This window comes from Sinocyclocheilus grahami, unplaced genomic scaffold (assembly GCF_001515645.1).
Source record: "Sinocyclocheilus grahami isolate Dianchi unplaced genomic scaffold, SAMN03320097.WGS_v1.1 scaffold521.1, whole genome shotgun sequence".
NCBI classification, from domain to species: domain Eukaryota; kingdom Metazoa; phylum Chordata; class Actinopteri; order Cypriniformes; family Cyprinidae; genus Sinocyclocheilus; species Sinocyclocheilus grahami.
In genome coordinates this window covers 610,402-630,509 of record NW_015505700.1, presented here as the reverse complement: position 1 = coordinate 630,509, position 20,108 = coordinate 610,402, and the positions used below count along the sequence as shown (strand labels likewise).

Sequence of the window (20,108 nt, the reverse complement as noted above, 5' to 3'; positions counted from 1 at the left end):
ATTAGTGTTTTTAAAAGAAGTCACTTATGCTTAAGGCAGAATTGATTTGATTCAAAATACAGTAAAAATGGTAATATGCTGAAATATTATTTCTCAATTTTTTAAAATTGGAAACAACTTTTTCCAATTTGAATGTATGTAAAAATGTAATTTCTGCAATGCAAAGTTGAATTTTCAGCATCATTACACCAGTCTAAGTGTCACATTCAGAAATCATTGTCTTATGCTGATTTGCTACTCAAGAAATGTTTCTGTTATTATCAATGTTGAAAACAGTTGTGCAGCTTAATTTTTTTGTGAAAACTGTGATACATTATTTTCAGGATTCTTTGATGAATAAAAAGTTCAATTAGCAACATTTATTTGTAATAGAAGTCTCTTTTTGTGATGATAATAATAATAATAATAATTTGTGATAATAATGTATTATTTTTATTTAATATTAAAATTGACCCAAACTTTCAAGCTATACAATTCATTAAACCATTTAGCACTTGCTTTATTGCTTTATGCCATAATGCATGCTGGGAAACAAAGTCCAGAACCACAGAAATCAGAACACAGTACAGTGGAGTAAGTTCATAAGTTCACACTGAAAACTGAGGTTTAAAAATTGTATTAAAACCTGGATAAATAAAAAAATTATATATATATATGTATGTATACGTGTGTGTGTGTGTGTGTGTGTGTGTATATATATATATATAGAGACACACACACTCTGCAGTTCAAAAGTTTGGGATCAGTAAGAGTTTTAATGGAGTCTCTTGTGCTCATCAAGGCTGTATTTATTTGATCAAAAATACAGAAAAAACTGTATTGTGAGATTATTTCAATTTCTAATATTAGTTTTCTGTTTTAATATACTTTAAAATAGAATTTATTTTTTTGATTTTGATCAAGGCTGCATTTTCAGCATCATTACTCCAGTCTTCAGTGTCACATGATCCTTCAGAAATCATTCTAATATGCTGATTTATTATCAGTGCTTATTAACAGTTGTGCTGCTTCATGGTGTTTTAAAAAAAAATTTTTTTTTGGAAACAGCATTTATTTAAAAATAAAATCTTAACAGTGAGTCTTTACTATCACTTTTTATCCATTTAACACATCCTTGCTGAATAAAAGTATTCATTACTTTCAAAAAAAGAAAGAAAAAAATTTACTAACTCCAAACTTTGAATGGTAGTGTATATTGTAACACAAGATTTCCATTTTTAATAAATGCTGTTTTTTTTAATTTTTTTTATTTTATATTCATAAAAAATCCTGAAAGTATCACAGCACAACTGTTTCCAACATTGATAATAAATCAGCATATTAGAATGATTTCTGAAGGATGATTTTTTTTTTCTGTATTTTTGATCAAATAAATACAACCTTGATGAGCACAAGAAACTTCAGTAAAAATATTACAAGTCTTACTGACCCCAAACTAAAAAAAATATTGTTTCTAGGTTACTGATCAAAAACACATTTGTGACCATGAAATGCAGGTCTTTTTTTTAATTTTTTTAAAGGGGTCGTATGATGTTGCTAAAAAGAACATTTATTTTGTGTATTTGGCTCCATTAAATGCGCTGCACACATCTGAATATTTGGGTTGAACTGTTCTGGTCGTGTCCTGTTTTGGAAGGCCAAACAAAGTAGTTTCGCTTTCACAAAGAAACACAGCTTCTTCACGACATGACGGCAGCAACAATACTACAGCGAGAATAAGTGTTGCGCCTTCTTACTTTGCGTGAACATTTGGGCGGCGTTATGCAAATCTTCCCACATCGTGATGTAGATATGTGGGGGCGTGTTAGAACGAGCTGTTTTAGGTAGACGTGGTTGACACTTAACTTTTATAAAGAATATCTCTTTGGATTTGAGACTTTAGTCTTTGCAACTTTACAGATCTTCTTTATGCACCAAGAGCTTGTAACACTTCAAAGAGAAAGGAAAAATTGAAATCGCATCATATGACCACTTTAAATTACACTACTGTTGTTATGCTGATAATACAATTATAACATTTCATTTAAATGTTGTATTTAAATAATAAAAAAGTAGTTTTAGACTGTATATTTGTGTATTTGGTGAAAAATAAAAAATGGCACTGCTGTCAGTAATGCAAATATATTCATAAATACTAGTCAGAGTCTTACTCGACCAGGCATGAATAACTTCCCACTGTTATTCATTTTCTTATATTTCCTATATTTCCATTGGTTCTAATCCACGTAAGAACAATAACATTTATCTCATTGCGTCTAGTCAAAGAAGCTGCTGTCCTCTGGTCTCCTCCCGTGTTTGTCCCTTTCTCGTGGAAGAGGATTGAGTTGTGGCTCTTTGCAGGCTGAAAAAAGCCATTAGTGCTGCCAGCTGACTGTGAAATGGGCCGACGGTCGGAGGCTATCCAAGATGGCTGATTTTTGTTTTGTGTGTGTGTTTGAGCTGACGCGGCAGCTGTTGACTCGCATCACCTGGCGTCGGCTGCTGTTGGATTGACAGGGTCGGGCAGACGACGCACTTTCAGTCCAGTGCTTCCTGTGTCTCTTTCTCTTTGAATGACAGCTTGCCAATAGAATCTCATGGTCTGGAGGAACCTAAAGCTGTTTTAGTCCGCCTATAGTAGCACCACACTGTTCCATCAACAAATTTCTCTACTTATGAGTCACCATGGAAACGGTTTTATTGATCTGAAGTGGAGCGTGCAAATTGGCTGAAGATAAAAACAGAAAAATGAAACTGCAGCAAAACCCATAACAAAAGCTGTGTTGCTTTGTTTTAGCTAGGATGTTTTTGGGTGGCTGCTATAGCCGTTTTACTGTCCACATCTCAGTAACGGCACATTTTTCATTAAAAATCGCAGGATTTGAAATTAATTTGATCATTCGTGTCTGAGAAACAAATCATGCAGGACAATTTATGGACTGATGTTTAATGCTTACTCATAATAACTAGGGATGCAACGATTATAGATTTTGTTGGTACGATTATTGTCTGAGGAATAATCACGGTTTTACAATTATGACGGTTATGCATTTATTCATTTCCCAACATTACTGATGTATAAAATCACATGAACACTCTTTAGATATTTGAAATCGCATCATATGACCACTTTAAATTACACTACTGTTGTTATGCTGATAATACAATTATAACATTTCATTTAAATGTTGTATTTAAATAATAAAAAAGTAGTTTTAGACTGTATATTTGTGTATTTGGTGAAAAATAAAAAATGGCACTGCTGTCAGTAATGCAAATATATTCATAAATACTAGTCAGAGTCTTACTCGACCAGGCATGAATAACTTCCCACTGTTATTCATTTTCTTATATTTCCTATATTTCCATTGGTTCTAATCCACGTAAGAACAATAACATTTATCTCATTGCGTCTAGTCAAAGAAGCTGCTGTCCTCTGGTCTCCTCCCGTGTTTGTCCCTTTCTCGTGGAAGAGGATTGAGTTGTGGCTCTTTGCAGGCTGAAAAAAGCCATTAGTGCTGCCAGCTGACTGTGAAATGGGCCGACGGTCGGAGGCTATCCAAGATGGCTGATTTTTGTTTTGTGTGTGTGTTTGAGCTGACGCGGCAGCTGTTGACTCGCATCACCTGGCGTCGGCTGCTGTTGGATTGACAGGGTCGGGCAGACGACGCACTTTCAGTCCAGTGCTTCCTGTGTCTCTTTCTCTTTGAATGACAGCTTGCCAATAGAATCTCATGGTCTGGAGGAACCTAAAGCTGTTTTAGTCCGCCTATAGTAGCACCACACTGTTCCATCAACAAATTTCTCTACTTATGAGTCACCATGGAAACGGTTTTATTGATCTGAAGTGGAGCGTGCAAATTGGCTGAAGATAAAAACAGAAAAATGAAACTGCAGCAAAACCCATAACAAAAGCTGTGTTGCTTTGTTTTAGCTAGGATGTTTTTGGGTGGCTGCTATAGCCGTTTTACTGTCCACATCTCAGTAACGGCACATTTTTCATTAAAAATCGCAGGATTTGAAATTAATTTGATCATTCGTGTCTGAGAAACAAATCATGCAGGACAATTTATGGACTGATGTTTAATGCTTACTCATAATAACTAGGGATGCAACGATTATAGATTTTGTTGGTACGATTATTGTCTGAGGAATAATCACGGTTTTACGATTATGACGATTATTATGCATTTATTCATTTCCCAACATTACTGATGTATAAAATCACATGAACACTCTTTAGATATTAAAGTGTTATTTATTGCTTGCTTTTGAAACAGAAATAACACCGTAACCAACAATACAGCGCAAAATAATAATACACAAAAGACAAACAAAAGTCCATCTCTCCCATTGGAATTAAAAAAAGGTGACCTCTGCTCTGTAAACATCCATGACAGTATTTCTCTTTTGAAAATAACAAATGGAAATAGATCGCAAAAGTATTTAATGTTTTCAGTTTGTACATTCTTTACATTTCTTTGGGACCTGGGGTAGAGAATTTGGAAACATGGTGAAAAAAAATATTGTTGGTTTTTACTTATGAATAATACTACAACAGGGATAGTAAATAACAAAGTTAATGAAGTAGCCTGTTATTAATATACGACTAATATTAACGGTGGAAACTGTTACTAATGATGAAAATAAACTGAAATATTGTAATCAACTGTCATCCATACGTATTCATTTTAATAATCTTTATAATAATTCATATGATTTTACATGTGGCCTGAGAAAATCATGTCTATTATTTTGGTTTGTGAGATCGCGCCGCGCACACACACAAACATTCAGGAGGACACAAACTTCTTGAGAATGCTGCGTCATGACTTTTATTAATAAAATAGATTAAATAACCTACTGGAGAGACGCACAGACGCAGGTAGGCTAATCCACACAGGCAACTGTCACTTCTCTCTCGCTCTCTCGAATAATTAATTAGTAGCTAAATGTTATAATTAATTCAAATAAATGTGATCTTACTGCACTATTTCATCTCTTTCTGATCTGCAGAATGCTGAGCTAACGAGCTGTAGCTTCGCGTCAGGTGGTTCTTGCTTTCACGTCGTGCATTAAAATCGTTCAGTGTACAGCAAGCCGTGCATTATCTCTTATGTATTCGCTCTTTAGCAGCAGTTTTTTACAGCAATATTTAAATGACACCCTGGTCATTCTTGGTGTACCCAAAATGGTCCCACACTATCGACAGGCATTTCTCTGGTGGAAATAAAGCTTCGCTGTTTGGTCCCTCTGTCACAGTTAATCTAATGTATGTAGTAGCCTCCGTGCCTCTGATAAGCACCTCATTTTAAGCTGGTGCACCGCTAGTGTAACTTTTTTCATTTTGCACAAGCTGCTACAGTTCCGTTCCATGTAACAGAAACACTCGGTGTAGCGGAACCTTTACGATTAATTAACCATGACGTTTTAAAGCGCGGTTAATCGCGAAACCGGTTAATCGCTGCATCCCTAATAATAACCCTAACCAAAATATGAAAAGTGTTGATGTTTGCCTTGCCGAATGGTGCTAAAATGTGGGTGTTTCTGGCCACAGTTGATAGTGATTTCTGTTGCAAAGCAGTCAAGGACTAGTTGTATTCGGTGTCTAGAAAAGCAGCCCCTGGTGTTTAAGGAGATTTTCTTCTTTAGGCGCATTTGTAACCTTGAATTGAAGTCGGTACATCAGCGAGACTCACTCGTGTTCGGGCTCACCTGGTCTTCTCACCTCTCTGCTTCCTCTGGGGTTTAACCGCTGTTATTAATGAGGAGGTTTCATTGTGATTCAGCAACATTCTGGCCTCTGGAGTTTAATTGGGGAGAGTGATTTTGTTTTGGTGGTGTAATGCAGTGAAATGGGCGGCTCGTCTTTGTCTCCGTCTCTCACTGCAGCGTAAACCTCAGAGAAATCTGCAAATATGCTTGGGCTTGATCTTTGAGGATTATGCAGTATTGTAGTTTGCACTTCCAAGCAGTTGCATTCCTTTAAAAAATATCTGATGCATGCTCTTAACAATATTTTTTAAATGTCATCATTTACTCATCCTCATGTCATTCCAAATCCGTATGATGTAAGAAGAGGAAATGTATATGCTATAATTTCCAATACAGTGGAAGAACAGTGATCAGACAGCCAAGCTCAAGAAGGGCCAAAATGTATGAAATGTGTATGTAGTCCATACTTGTAAGCCATACAATAGTTCTGTTAGTTGTAAGCTCATTATTGTATGTGCATTTGCCAGGGTTGATATTAGTAGTACCAAACACAATTGGATCACACTGGTCTCGGATGTGCAAAACTGTAAGAGATTTATTCAAAAGAGCAGCATGAGCATTCTTCAGAACTTCTCTTTTTATGTTTCATGAAAGTCATATGATATTACAAATCCACAAAACATTTGTACCATCTTTGAAACACAAATTAAGATATTTTAATGAAATCTGAGAGTAACTCATCCAGTGACAGTCAATTCCAACTCTTTAAAAAGTTCATAGAGGTTATAAAATCAAGACTTTATATGCTTTGATTAATTTCGACTTTAATTCACAAGCATTGATCAACATGCATAGAGCACATGAAATATAGTAAAGCAATTGTGTTTCTGCACAAGATACAAGATGAACAAAGTCTTAGGGGTTCGGAACAACGTGAAGGCGTGTAAATAGCTATGTTTCCGTCACCCTGTTTTTATGCGCATTTTGAAGTATCGCATCAGAAACGAGTGATGGAAATGGCAAATTTCGCAAAAAAGTTTTTACGTTAGCTTGAGGTGGTTTTTGATTTCTGCGCAAAAGGGTTAATGCGAATAAAAAGAGATGGAAACGCATTTGCCGAGTAAATTACTCCATGCGCATCCAAAAAGTCATGTGACTGCGCTATGGCACGGCAAAACCTAAGCAGTGGACCAATCTCGTTCCTCAGCATCTGAAATGTTACGGTCATTTTGAAATGTCCGAGCAAATTCAAATTTCTTTATAATTGCTTCCCAGAACTGTTACACGACTGCATTCCCAAACAGCAGCATCCACCTCCGAAAGCAATGACAGCATTTAATTTGTTTCGTCTGCTCGCTCTGAGACGCAAGTATTTTGTTATATAGGCCTATGAAAATTATTATATTCAGGGGTTTCTCCTACTTTTCATAGTGATATTATGTATAGCCTAGCGCCAGTTCTACCAGGAAGTGACGATTTTGCTCTCTTTGACTCGGAACGGTGCTTATTTGCAAATGTTTTATGCGATATTTCAATTTTGCGCACAAGTTAAATTCGCAACTTTGGATGGAAACCCGGCTAATGACAGAATTGATTTTTGGATGAACTATCCTATTTTTAGTCAGTCTTCGCTTGATCTTTTTGGTTTTAGTTTCCTCAAACGAAATGGAGTGAGCTTAAACAAGGAGGTTTATATAATCGCAGTAATTACATCTGCGAATATCTGATGCATGCTCTTAACAATATTTTTTAAATGTCATCATTTACTCATCCTCATGTCATTCCAAATCCGTATGATGTAAGAAGAGGAAATGTATATGCTATAATTTCCAATACAGTGGAAGAACAGTGATCAGACAGCCAAGCTCAAGAAGGGCCAAAATGTATGAAATGTGTATGTAGTCCATACTTGTAAGCCATACAATAGTTCTGTTAGTTGTAAGCTCATTATTGTATGTGCATTTGCCAGGGTTGATATTAGTAGTACCAAACACAATTGGATCACACTGGTCTCGGATGTGCAAAACTGTAAGAGATTTATTCAAAAGAGCAGCATGAGCATTCTTCAGAACTTCTCTTTTTATGTTTCATGAAAGTCATATGATATTACAAATCCACAAAACATTTGTACCATCTTTGAAACACAAATTAAGATATTTTAATGAAATCTGAGAGTAACTCATCCAGTGACAGTCAATTCCAACTCTTTAAAAAGTTCATAGAGGTTATAAAATCAAGACTTTATATGCTTTGATTAATTTCGACTTTAATTCACAAGCATTGATCAACATGCATAGAGCACATGAAATATAGTAAAGCAATTGTGTTTCTGCACAAGATACAAGATGAACAAAGTCTTAGGGGTTCGGAACAACGTGAAGGCGTGTAAATAGCTATGTTTCCGTCACCCTGTTTTTATGCGCATTTTGAAGTATCGCATCAGAAACGAGTGATGGAAATGGCAAATTTCGCAAAAAAGTTTTTACGTTAGCTTGAGGTGGTTTTTGATTTCTGCGCAAAAGGGTTAATGCGAATAAAAAGAGATGGAAACGCATTTGCCGAGTAAATTACTCCATGCGCATCCAAAAAGTCATGTGACTGCGCTATGGCACGGCAAAACCTAAGCAGTGGACCAATCTCGTTCCTCAGCATCTGAAATGTTACGGTCATTTTGAAATGTCCGAGCAAATTCAAATTTCTTTATAATTGCTTCCCAGAACTGTTACACGACTGCATTCCCAAACAGCAGCATCCACCTCCGAAAGCAATGACAGCATTTAATTTGTTTCGTCTGCTCGCTCTGAGACGCAAGTATTTTGTTATATAGGCCTATGAAAATTATTATATTCAGGGGTTTCTCCTACTTTTCATAGTGATATTATGTATAGCCTAGCGCCAGTTCTACCAGGAAGTGACGATTTTGCTCTCTTTGACTCGGAACGGTGCTTATTTGCAAATGTTTTATGCGATATTTCAATTTTGTGCACAAGTTAAATGCGCAACTTTGGATGGAAACCCGGCTAATGACAGAATTGATTTTTGGATGAACTATCCTATTTTTAGTCAGTCTTCGCTTGATCTTTTTGGTTTTAGTTTCCTCAAACGAAATGGAGTGAGCTTAAACAAGGAGGTTTATATAATCGCAGTAATTACATCTGCGAGTGAATGTTAAAAATTTTCAGAGCTATTCTGGTCAACTGAGAGCAGGGTTCATATTTGACCATTAGCTCTTTACTTTTTAAACACTGGCTTGATTCATTTCAGCCGACGTTAACTCCTAATGGGCAGTCAGCAGACGGTTTCCAGTATTTTGATTGGGTCTGTTTAGCTGCTGGCAGTTTCATCCTTTAGCCTTAATAGTCCTGAATGATACCAATACAAAGTAGTGCTGAGATAAACAGCTCTTTAGCAGAGAGTATTGTGCTAAATCAACAGCAGCTCTGCTCCACAGAAACATCAGCAGTGATCAGCTCTCCAAAGGCTACACTGGTTCATTTGATGCTAGTGTTTCTGAAAACAGATGCGGGCAGATTCCATCCTGGCCGAAGAGTCTAGTAGATACAACCAGAGATAAAAATGGAAAGAACAGGGGGAAAATCGTTTTTAGAGAGATTATACTATGTTTAATGTGTAATAGCCATAAATCTTTGATGCAGGACTGGTACAGAGCAGAGGAACTGGGCTATAAACTATGAAGTTGAAAGCAGCTGGCCTCAATCCTTTTGTCGTTTTTCTTCATAGCATTTTTTTCTCCCTTTGTCTTTCTAACTTGTACTATAACATGCTTTTCCCAGCTTTTGTTGGATCATCTAAGAGTTTTTTTGATCACGTCGTCAGCCTGCAGTTTGCCTTCAAGTCGAGCGCTTAGTTGAATTCATGCACAGTTGTTTAATAAAAAATGGAAAATCAGGGATTACATGAGCGCACAAACGAGTCATTCCACGTGCCGTCCTGCTTTGTCATTTGAAGGCTTTTTTACATGCTTTTCATCAGTGTCACTCTGACTAAAATATATTAAATTATCAAAGGAATAATTAATCCAAAAATAAAAATTAATTTGTTTATCATCATTGTTCCAAACCTGTATGTTATTATTTGGTCCATGGAACATAAAATGAGAAATCTTGAAGCATCTTCTCACAGTTCTTTTCCATACATTGAATGTCAGACTTCATTCAGCATATTGAAATGTTTTCTTCTGTTCTGTTCTGCTTCAAACACCTCCGGAGAAACGGTGAAGTTTGCCATCAACGACATCAAACCTTGCACAGTGCATCAGCATCAACAAGCAATTTGTGCTGATTTTTAGAGAATAGTGACCTTCAAAATTTGTAATTTGTTCACACAGAGCTTATGTATGACTTCAAAAGACTTGTGCACACAAATTATTTGAAAAAGTGTTGGTTTTTGGTTATTGGCATTGTGGGTCAATGGACAGGTGCTCGTTTGATCAACTACTACATATGCCAAAATGTGCAATATACAACCGAACATATTGTTGTGGGACCATTTATTTATTGTCCTTGACCCATTATTTATTCACATTGGCAAAAGAGATGATTTTCTTTCCACAAAAAGTCAAATAGCCATATTTGTTTCCGAAATAACTTATAATAATAATAATAATAATAATACTACATCTGCAACGTGAGGGTCAGAGTACTACTGTTTGAAACATTTATTGTTGTCTACTTCAACAAAATACTATGTATACATGATTTTCTTTCCACAAAAAGTCAAATAGCCATATTTGTTTCCGAAATAACTTATAATAATAATAATAATAATACTACATCTGCAACGTGAGGGTCAGAGTACTACTGTTTGAAACATTTATTGTTGTCTACTTCAACAAAATACTATGTATACTATATATTTTTTTAATTTAAAATGAACTGTCATACATGTAGTATGAAGCCGTATGTTAGTAGCAGTAATAGTAATGTGAGTAATGCTGCTTCGCACAATGCATTGCATTGACTACAGTTTCAGTGGTGAATCTGATGGTTTTTAGCATCTACTTGCATATTTAATCAAACTGAATTAAGACAGTTTTATACAAAATTAAATCGGAAACTCACATTAGCCATTTATATTTTTGATATGATTGTAGTTATCATTAAACCTGATGCTATGTAATAGTGTAGAATACTACGTGATTTGAAATGTTGTATAATGTCTATGGTTTTGCATTGTATTTAGTAGAAAATAGAAGGTGTCATACAGTGGCAACTTTGTGTTTTTAGTATTCAGTAAGCAGTGTATTTTTCCATTTCCTGGCTGGTAGCTTTGTGTGTTTGGTTGTAGAAGCAGAATACTGCACTTCTCTGCCTCACTGCCTCGCTCTTCACATGATATCAATGCGATACCCCAATTATTCCAGTTGAGTCCTACCGACACTCTCAGGACTTATTTTCTGCTTTTTCTACTGCAGCTGTAAAATAAATAATGTAATTGCTGAATCACCCACATGCTTTTTCAGCAGAGCAGATTGTGTTGTGAACATTCCGGGTTCAATACAAGTTAAGCTTTATCGACAGCGTCTGTGACATGCTGTCGATTGCCACTGGAAAATAATTTTGACACACCCCTCAGCTTGTAAAAACAAGCAAAAATCATTTACATTAATGTGCTTATAATGGAAACCTATGAGACGAGGCATAAAATACACTTTATAATGTAGAACCACTACTGAAGATGTGCTACATTATAATCTTGTCGGTTTAAACCGATTCCTGCCATGAACTTTTAAAGCTGGATTCTGGATTATGTGATTCCTTCCATGTTTTCTGCCTAAAGGAAATCATAGGGCCATAGTTAGTTTTTGGCAGTAGTTGTTGAATGAGTTGTGCGAGTAAGACTGTATGTGTTGAGTCATTCAGGTTAGATGCTGTTTTCAGTTATGTAAGGACTTTAGTTAGTTTGGCCCCTGAGGGCCGATGGGATGAGTTTTGGCAAGAATGCATGTGAATGTGTGAGTTTGTATGGCGTGGAGAGGCTTTGGTTCGTACAACAGATGTGTTCTCTGCTATTTCCAGTTCTTTCCTCCAAACCCTCTCATTTTCCAAAACACTGGCCTTTTCTTTCTCTCCTGTCCGCCTTTCCTCTGCTCTCTAGATTCTGGCTGATTTGGCCCTAGGCCTGTTTTGTGGTAACTGCTAAATGAGCAGTTTGTGGATGGTCACAATCCTCTTCTATTGTGAACAGACTTCTGGTCATTAAAGTATTCAATCTCTCTCACGCTTTCGTTCAGGTTCAGAGGTCGGATTGGCCTCCCAGCTGTCCTGAAATCAGCTCTGTAATAACTCTCCTGCATATGGCACGCAATTCAATGCTGGCCCATCTGATGGCATCTGAGCTTCTCAGCTGTCACTCGCTCATTCACATGCTCCCTTTCCGGTTTCATTTACACATTAATCCTTGTTTAGAGAAAATTAATCAAAACTGAATGGAAAAATATATTGCATCAAAAAAACTCTTTGTTTGGGCTATCAATTCAATTGTTTTCAGTGATTAACTTCTAAGGCTGGGCAAATTATTATTATTTTTTCGATAAATTTTTTTTTTTTTTAAATGACGTCGATTCGATATCGGTTCTCAAAAGCCACGAATTGATCTTTCTCTGTATTTCAGCAAATTAAATCCCATCAAAGTTTAGTTTAACGTGAAGAACCTGTGACAAATATATTATTATTGTGCAGTCTTAAGACTCGATGTAACAACAATAGTAGTAGTAGTACTACTACTACTAATAAATATTAATGACTTTATTTTTAAAGAAATTATCACATTTGTTTTCTTTTTAACAGTAAAACTCTGTTGTGTGGCACTTCGTTTGCAAAAAATAAAAGGGTTTAATTTAATTTGATTAGGATAAGTTAAATAGTTTTATGCCTTGATTTAGGGCTGCACGATTAATCGCAAGCGATATTTAACGCGCATCTTATCAGTAAAGCCGGTTCTTTAATCAGCGGTAAATCTCCATCACCTGCGTGCTTTCACATTGAGCAGCATTAACTACACAGAGCCGTTGTTCACTGACGAGCTGCGCAAAACCACGTTCATATTCGCGCGATTTTTAGCGCAGCTCCTCAGTGAACAACGGCTCTGTGTAGTTAATGCTGCTCCATGTGAAAGCACGCAGGTGATGGAGATTTACCGCTGATTACAGAACCGGCTTTCTGACAAGATGCGCGTTAAATATCGCATGCGATTAATCGTGCAGCCCTACCTTGATTTGATTAACAGAAAATTTAGGGCAAAAAAATAGGACCCTATACCAAAAAAAACCCCTATATTTACTGAAATCAAAATATCGAGAATTGAATCAAGAATCGAATCGGATCGAATTGAGAATTTGCTAAACGGAATCGAATCGGGACATCTGATTTGATACCCAGCCCTATTAACTTCCTTCATTTGGCGTGACTATAAAATATATATATTTTTTAATTAAATGTAAAAATATAAAACTAAACCACAATAATACAATACAATTTGTTTTGTCTGCCATAATTTTATTGCATTCCTACTAGGGCTTAATCGAAATAAAACCGAAATCATATCGTTCAGTGCAGTTACTAAATCACAAAGGCTGTGTGTATTTAATTAATAGTTATTATTTAATTCATAGTGAAACGTGTTCATACTTTAAGTGTTAGTGTTGTTTTCCTAAACACTCGATTTTGTGAAATACTACAATAGTAATTTAATTTCTTAGTAATTTTATATTTTATTTAATATTTATTTAAAATAATATAATTGTTTAATAATAACTCTTATTATTATTTTAAATAATTATTGTATAGCCATATTGATACTATATATAATCACACAATTCTACAGCCCTATAAGCAAGCACAGCAAACCTTTTTTTTAAGGCACATTTTAAAATCGCAATCACAATTTTTATCATAACATTTGGATTTTTGGCCCCCAAATTGTGCAGCCCAAAGTCCTGCTAATTAAGTATCGTGTCGGGTTTTTCTATGCTCCTGATATTTTATTGTTCAGACAAACAAGTAGTCCTGCCCCAAACCTACACTGGTTGAGCCAGATCAGAGCAAAGTTTCTCAGCACCACCATGGTCAAACTCCCCAGAAATGTTAAACTCCTTCAAGAATGCAGTGAGACCTCCTGCTGTATTCACTCTCTCACTCTCTGCTGTGAACGGGGCGGTCTGTGTGCGCCAGATCTTTGTTCTGTCTCCTGGTACTGACCAGATGTCTGTTCAGATGCCACTTGCCCTATTTGTAATATGCTCATTATAGAATGCAAAAGACCATGTGTTGATGAATTATTGAGCTGTGTTGTCTTTTGCTGTCCCAAATTTGCAATTCTGTTTTGTTAGAGTCGTTGTTTGATGTTTTGCTGTTTGCATTGTACCAGGTGCATGACATTAAAGCCTCCGCTTTGCCAATAATCTGCGTGTTTGTATGTTTTTCAGTCGGGGAATTCGTGAGTGACGTCCTCCTGGTGCCAGAGAAGTGTAAATTCTTCCATAAGGAGCGTATGGACATGTGCGTGAGTCATCAGCAGTGGCACGGTGTGGCCAAAGAGGTACGATATCAGCATCCAGTGCCACATTAAGACACAAACTACATAATGCACATTAACGCCTATTCATATACAGCACAACAAGTAATGCAAAGGTGCTACCAGCGCAACAGAATAGAAATCTAATATACAGCTTTGAAAAGCCTGCATTTAGACCAATGAGATGTATATGAGATATTGAACAGATATAGGGAATACAAAAGATTCAGATGGAGCCAAATCAGATTGAAATGGAATTAGATCTGCTACTGAAATTCTCATTGGTCGATGGATGTCGCTGAAACAGCTCGCAACTTTTAGCCACTGTGACAGATGAAATCTGTGTGATGAAATAATTTTTATTTTTTCCCAAATTCCATTTTTATTTTTTTGGAATAATGTTTTAATGGTTGAATCATATTTTAGTAATCAAAAAGTAAGTGTCTAATTAAATGAAATATGTACAGTTTAACAATGATTTATTAGAATTTTACTGAAAATTTATTTTTTAGGACCTTTTCTTTTCTTTTCCCCAAATTTTATTTAATTTTTCCTAAATTCCATGTTTTTGTTTTTCTGGATTCCATTTGATGGTTTAGTTGAATTTTAATAATCAGAAAGCATGTCTAATCAATAGATTCATAAAATATTGTAACATTTTAATAATTATTTTGTTTATTTTATTTTATTTTTTACAAAAATAATGCTCTCAGAAATAGTGCCCTTTCTCAGAAATTCTCTATTGTTTGTTCAGATTTTTCAGAATTTGTTAAAACAGTAACAATTAATCAGTCTTTTTTCAATGTACTGGAAGTAAATGAAAAACCAATAGTGTCGCACTCTTATTCTCTCTCTCTCTCTCTGTCTTTCCTGCTGAATGCTCGAATCCTCACATTTCATAGCTGCTGTAATACTGCTAATCTCTAGACTTCTGCCGCCTCACACACACATGCACTGCTCTCCAAATCTGCTATTGAACAGTTCATTTTACACTAGCTCACAACTCATGAATACTACTCTGCTTCTGTCTCTCGTTTTATTAACCGTCTTTCCAGTTTCCCTGCCGTCTGTGCTGTCTTTTCTAATTGCTGGCATGTCCACCCCCTCAGTCCTGATTCAGCTTGAGAATCTTCCACACTTTGAGTTTTTGTAGAACATTTTCACAGTTTTGTCTGTGACAACTGCATTCATTTGCAGGCTTAAGTAACTCCTGATATCCCGAGCTTGCGTAACTTGGGGTCACTTACTAACTGGAAGTTTTCTTTGGGTCACTTACTAACTGGAAGTTTTCTTTGGGTCACTTACTAACTGGAAGTTTATGATGATGTGTGGCCAAAATGGCAAAAAAAAAGAGAAAAAACACATCAATGGAGAATCTCTTTATAATAAGGAATCAACATTTTAGACTCATGCACTACTGTTATAGTTATTAAATGAAATATGTACAGTTTAACAATGATTTATTAGAATTTTACTGAAAATTTATTTTTTAGGACCTTTTCTTTTCTTTTCCCCAAATTTTATTTAATTTTTCCTAAATTCCATGTTTTTGTTTTTCTGGATTCCATTTGATGGTTTAGTTGAATTTTAATAATCAGAAAGCATGTCTAATCAATAGATTCATAAAATATTGTAACATTTTAATAATTATTTTGTTTATTTTATTTTATTTTTTACAAAAATAATGCTCTCAGAAATAGTGCCCTTTCTCAGAAATTCTCTATTGTTTGTTCAGATTTTTCAGAATTTGTTAAAACAGTAACAATTAATCAGTCTTTTTTCAATGTACTGGAAGTAAATGAAAAACCAATAGTGTCGCACTCTTATTCTCTCTCTCTCTCTCTGTCTTTCCTGCTGAATGCTCGAATCCTCACATTTCATAGCTGCTGTAATACTGCTAATCTCTAGACTTCTGCCGCCTCACACACACATGCACTGCTCTCCAAATCTGCTATTGAACAGTTCATTTTACACTAGCTCACAACTCATGAATACTACTCTGCTTCTGTCTCTCGTTTTATTAACCGTCTTTCCAGTTTCCCTGCCGTCTGTGCTGTCTTTTCTAATTGCTGGCATGTCCACCCCCTCAGTCCTGATTCAGCTTGAGAATCTTCCACACTTTGAGTTTTTGTAGAACATTTTCACAGTTTTGTCTGTGACAACTGCATTCATTTGCAGGCTTAAGTAACTCCTGATATCCCGAGCTTGCGTAACTTGGGGTCACTTACTAACTGGAAGTTTTCTTTGGGTCACTTACTAACTGGAAGTTTATGATGATGTGTGGCCAAAATGGCAAAAAAAAGAGAAAAAACACATCAATGGAGAATCTCTTTATAATAAGGAATCAATATTTTAGACTCATGCACTACTGTTATAGTTTGGGGTCAGTAAGTCTCTTATGCTCACCTTTATTTTAAGGGTGCATTTATTTGATCAAAAATACAGTAATATAGTATGAATTAATGAATTATTACAATAGAGTTCACCTGCTTTCTATTTTAATAGATTATAAAATGTAATTCATTTCTGTGATAAATTTTCTAGCAATCATTACTCCAGTCTTCAATGATTTTTTAGAAATCAGAAATTCTGACATGTTTCAGATATGCTTCAGAAATTCTTATATGCTATTCAGTTATTATTGGTGCTCAATTATTAAGTGCTTATTATTATGAATGTTGAAAACAGTTTTTGCTGCTTAATTTTGTGGAAATGGTGCTACTTTTTTTTGATGGATAGGATTCTTTGATGAATAGAAAGTTACAAGGAAATAATTTATATTTAATATGTAATAGAATTTATTTTGTAACAATTATGTCGTTGTCACTTTTGCTTCATGACCAATTTAATGCATTCTTGCTGAATAAAGGAATTAATAAAAAATAAAAATCTCGTTCGTGGTAGTGTATCATTCTTGCTTAAAATTCATAAAAATGGTTTATATATTTAATAGTTGTGTGGTAATTCTAATCTTGTGAAATTAAATACTTCACAAATGAAATACTTAATCTAGATTTATTTTGTCTTAAATTATTAAATTTTGAATCCAAACGATAAGATTCATAACTTAATCAATTTGAATGAAAAAAATCTCAATATCAAAACTGTAATGCACTAAAATGCTTTGATTGATTTTAGACTCATGCACTACTGTTATAGTTTGGGGTCAGTAAGTCTCTTATGCTCACCTTTATTTTAAGGGTGCATTTATTTGATCAAAAATACAGTAATATAGTATGAATTAATGAATTATTACAATAGAGTTCACCTGCTTTCTATTTTAATAGATTATAAAATGTAATTCATTTCTGTGATAAATTTTCTAGCAATCATTACTCCAGTCTTCAATGATTTTTTAGAAATCAGAAATTCTGACATGTTTCAGAAATTCTTATATGCTATTCAGTTATTATTGGTGCTCAATTATTAATAGTGCTTATTATTATGAATGTTGAAAACAGTTTTTGCTGCTTAATTTTGTGGAAATGGTGCTACTTTTTTTTGATGGATAGGATTCTTTGATGAATAGAAAGTTACAAGGAAATAATTTATATTTAATATGTAATAGAATTTATTTTGTAACAATTATGTCGTTGTCACTTTTGCTTCATGACCAATTTAATGCATTCTTGCTGAATAAAGGAATTAATAAAAAATAAAAATCTCGTTCGTGGTAGTGTATCATTCTTGCTTAAAATTCATAAAAATGGTTTATATATTTAATAATTGTGTGGTAATTCTAATCTTGTGAAATTAAATACTTCACAAATGAAATACTTAATCTAGATTTATTTTGTCTTAAATTATTAAATTTTGAATCCAAACGATAAGATTCATAACTTAATCAATTTGAATGAAAAAAATCTCAATATCAAAACTGTAATGCACTAAAATGCTTTGATTGCTTGTAGTTTTAGATGTAAAAAACCAAGCATTCTTTATAAAAAGTAAAGCAAAATCTCCATGTCTGTGAAGTCATTGTGAAAACTCTAGCAATGTTTTGGCATCTCACATGTCAGCATGAAATATGTATAGCAACAGTTTTTGAGTTTTGAACTAAAGTTAGCATCCCAGACACGTATTGTCATCACTACTTCCTCGCTAATGAATTTGCAGAATGCTGTGAACTGTGGGTACAGAATAGGGTTGAGCATGTAGAAGAGGACACAACTGAGTGTGTACGTGGTCACAATGTGTGTTGGTACTGTAAATCACCCCGAGCTGCTGTCACTCATTCTCAGCGTGTGCGTACTGAAAGCATCTCCGTGCGCTGACTCTACTGATCCCGGGACAGACATTTAAGAGCTCTGCTGAATTTCTTCAGGCTGTTCTTACACAGTAGACCGGCCTTTCAAAGCACATTTGTTCTAATTGAATGGGATTTCTTGACTCTCTGTAGGCCTGCTCTAAGGGGAACATGGTCCTGCACAGCTATGGCATGCTGCTGCCTTGTGGCATCGATAAGTTCCACGGCACTGAATACGTCTGCTGCCCGTCTACTCGTCCTGAAGAGCCCGCACCTCCTGCTTCACCCTCTAAAGAGCTAGATGAAGAGGATGAAGACGAGGATGAGGAGGTGGAGGAGCCTGTCATTGAGGATGAGGATGAGGAAGCAGTAGAGGAGAGGTAATGTAGTGCATGTACATGTGATCCACCATGGATGATGACTGTAATAAGGATAAAGATAAAGTTTTAAAAATCATTCTAAACTACACTACACTACAACTACAGGGATAACAACGCAGGGGAACAATATAATTGGAATCACTTTCAGAACTATTTTATCCAGCTGATCAACAATAAAAACAGGCATAAAAATGTTTTACCTCAATTTACCTTGAACTATGAACAAGAAAACAATATCATTGTTCACATGAAAAAGCATTTTATTGAAACTTTTACACACCAGGGGCCTGTACCATGGTGGTAGATGAACAAATTCAGAGTCACAGGATTAGTTTCGAGTTGACGAAACCAAACCACTCCAATCCGGCTTTGTTGGGACCATGATGCTGATCATCAACTTTCTTTATGAACTTCGGCTTTGATCCTTAGTTTGTGGAGTGCATGCACATGAATGTGTGACATCACTGGCGAACAGCCAATCACGAGCCTTGGTTAAAGGTTAAAGGTTTTGATAAAGGTCAAGAGATTGAAGAATATGATGAATTTAAATGCATTTACAATGGAAAAAAGTACTTGTTCATGAAAGGACAAATAAACAATGATCTTGCTCTGTCAGTGCAGTCACAAGTGAAACTTAAGTTAGTTTATATAGTTGGAAATATACAGCGATAGAGACTCAAACATGTAAGGTCACGTAGTCATTTTTAAAAAGCGCTATCTATTGATTCTACAGCTCAGTCATGTGGTAATGCTAATCTTGTGAAATTAAATACTTCACAAATGAAATACTTAATCTTGATTTATTTATTTTTTAAATTTGTATAAAATTTTCTACATTTATTTTGTTGGGTGTATTTATATTACATATGATCTGTGTATGTTAACATTCATTTAAAATGATTTATAATAACTGTTAAACTAAAATTGCTTGTGTGTAATGGATTAATAATTATATAAATCATATAAAATAACTCTTAAGTAATTATCATTAAAGCCAGACCATTTTTTTTTTTTTTTAGTACTAGTGACCTTTATTTTGGAGCAAGAGAAACTGGGGGAGTGACTTTTTTTGCATCGGACATGTCACTTCTCACATCTGATTGGTCCAATTTCAGTTTGAGATCTCTAACTCGGAACATAACCTGCCCCAGAGCAGGTTAGTGGTGGAGTGTAAGTTACCATGGCAATGAACACCGCTAAAAGCCAAGCCACTTTCATGTTACCTAAAACCCAGGATTGGTGCAAACTAAACT

General features: G+C 35.2%; 1 protein-coding gene across 1 annotated transcript in view; it reads left to right on the top strand.

The window, feature by feature from the left end:
* Positions 1-20,108, top strand: part of aplp2 (amyloid beta (A4) precursor-like protein 2) — a 98,853-nt gene that overhangs the window by 53,148 nt on the left and 25,597 nt on the right. The window contains exons 4-5 of the mRNA XM_016237665.1: positions 14,141-14,253; positions 18,629-18,855. Coding sequence (XP_016093151.1) covers positions 14,141-14,253; positions 18,629-18,855 — 340 coding nt within the window. The remainder of the gene's footprint in view (positions 1-14,140; positions 14,254-18,628; positions 18,856-20,108) is intronic.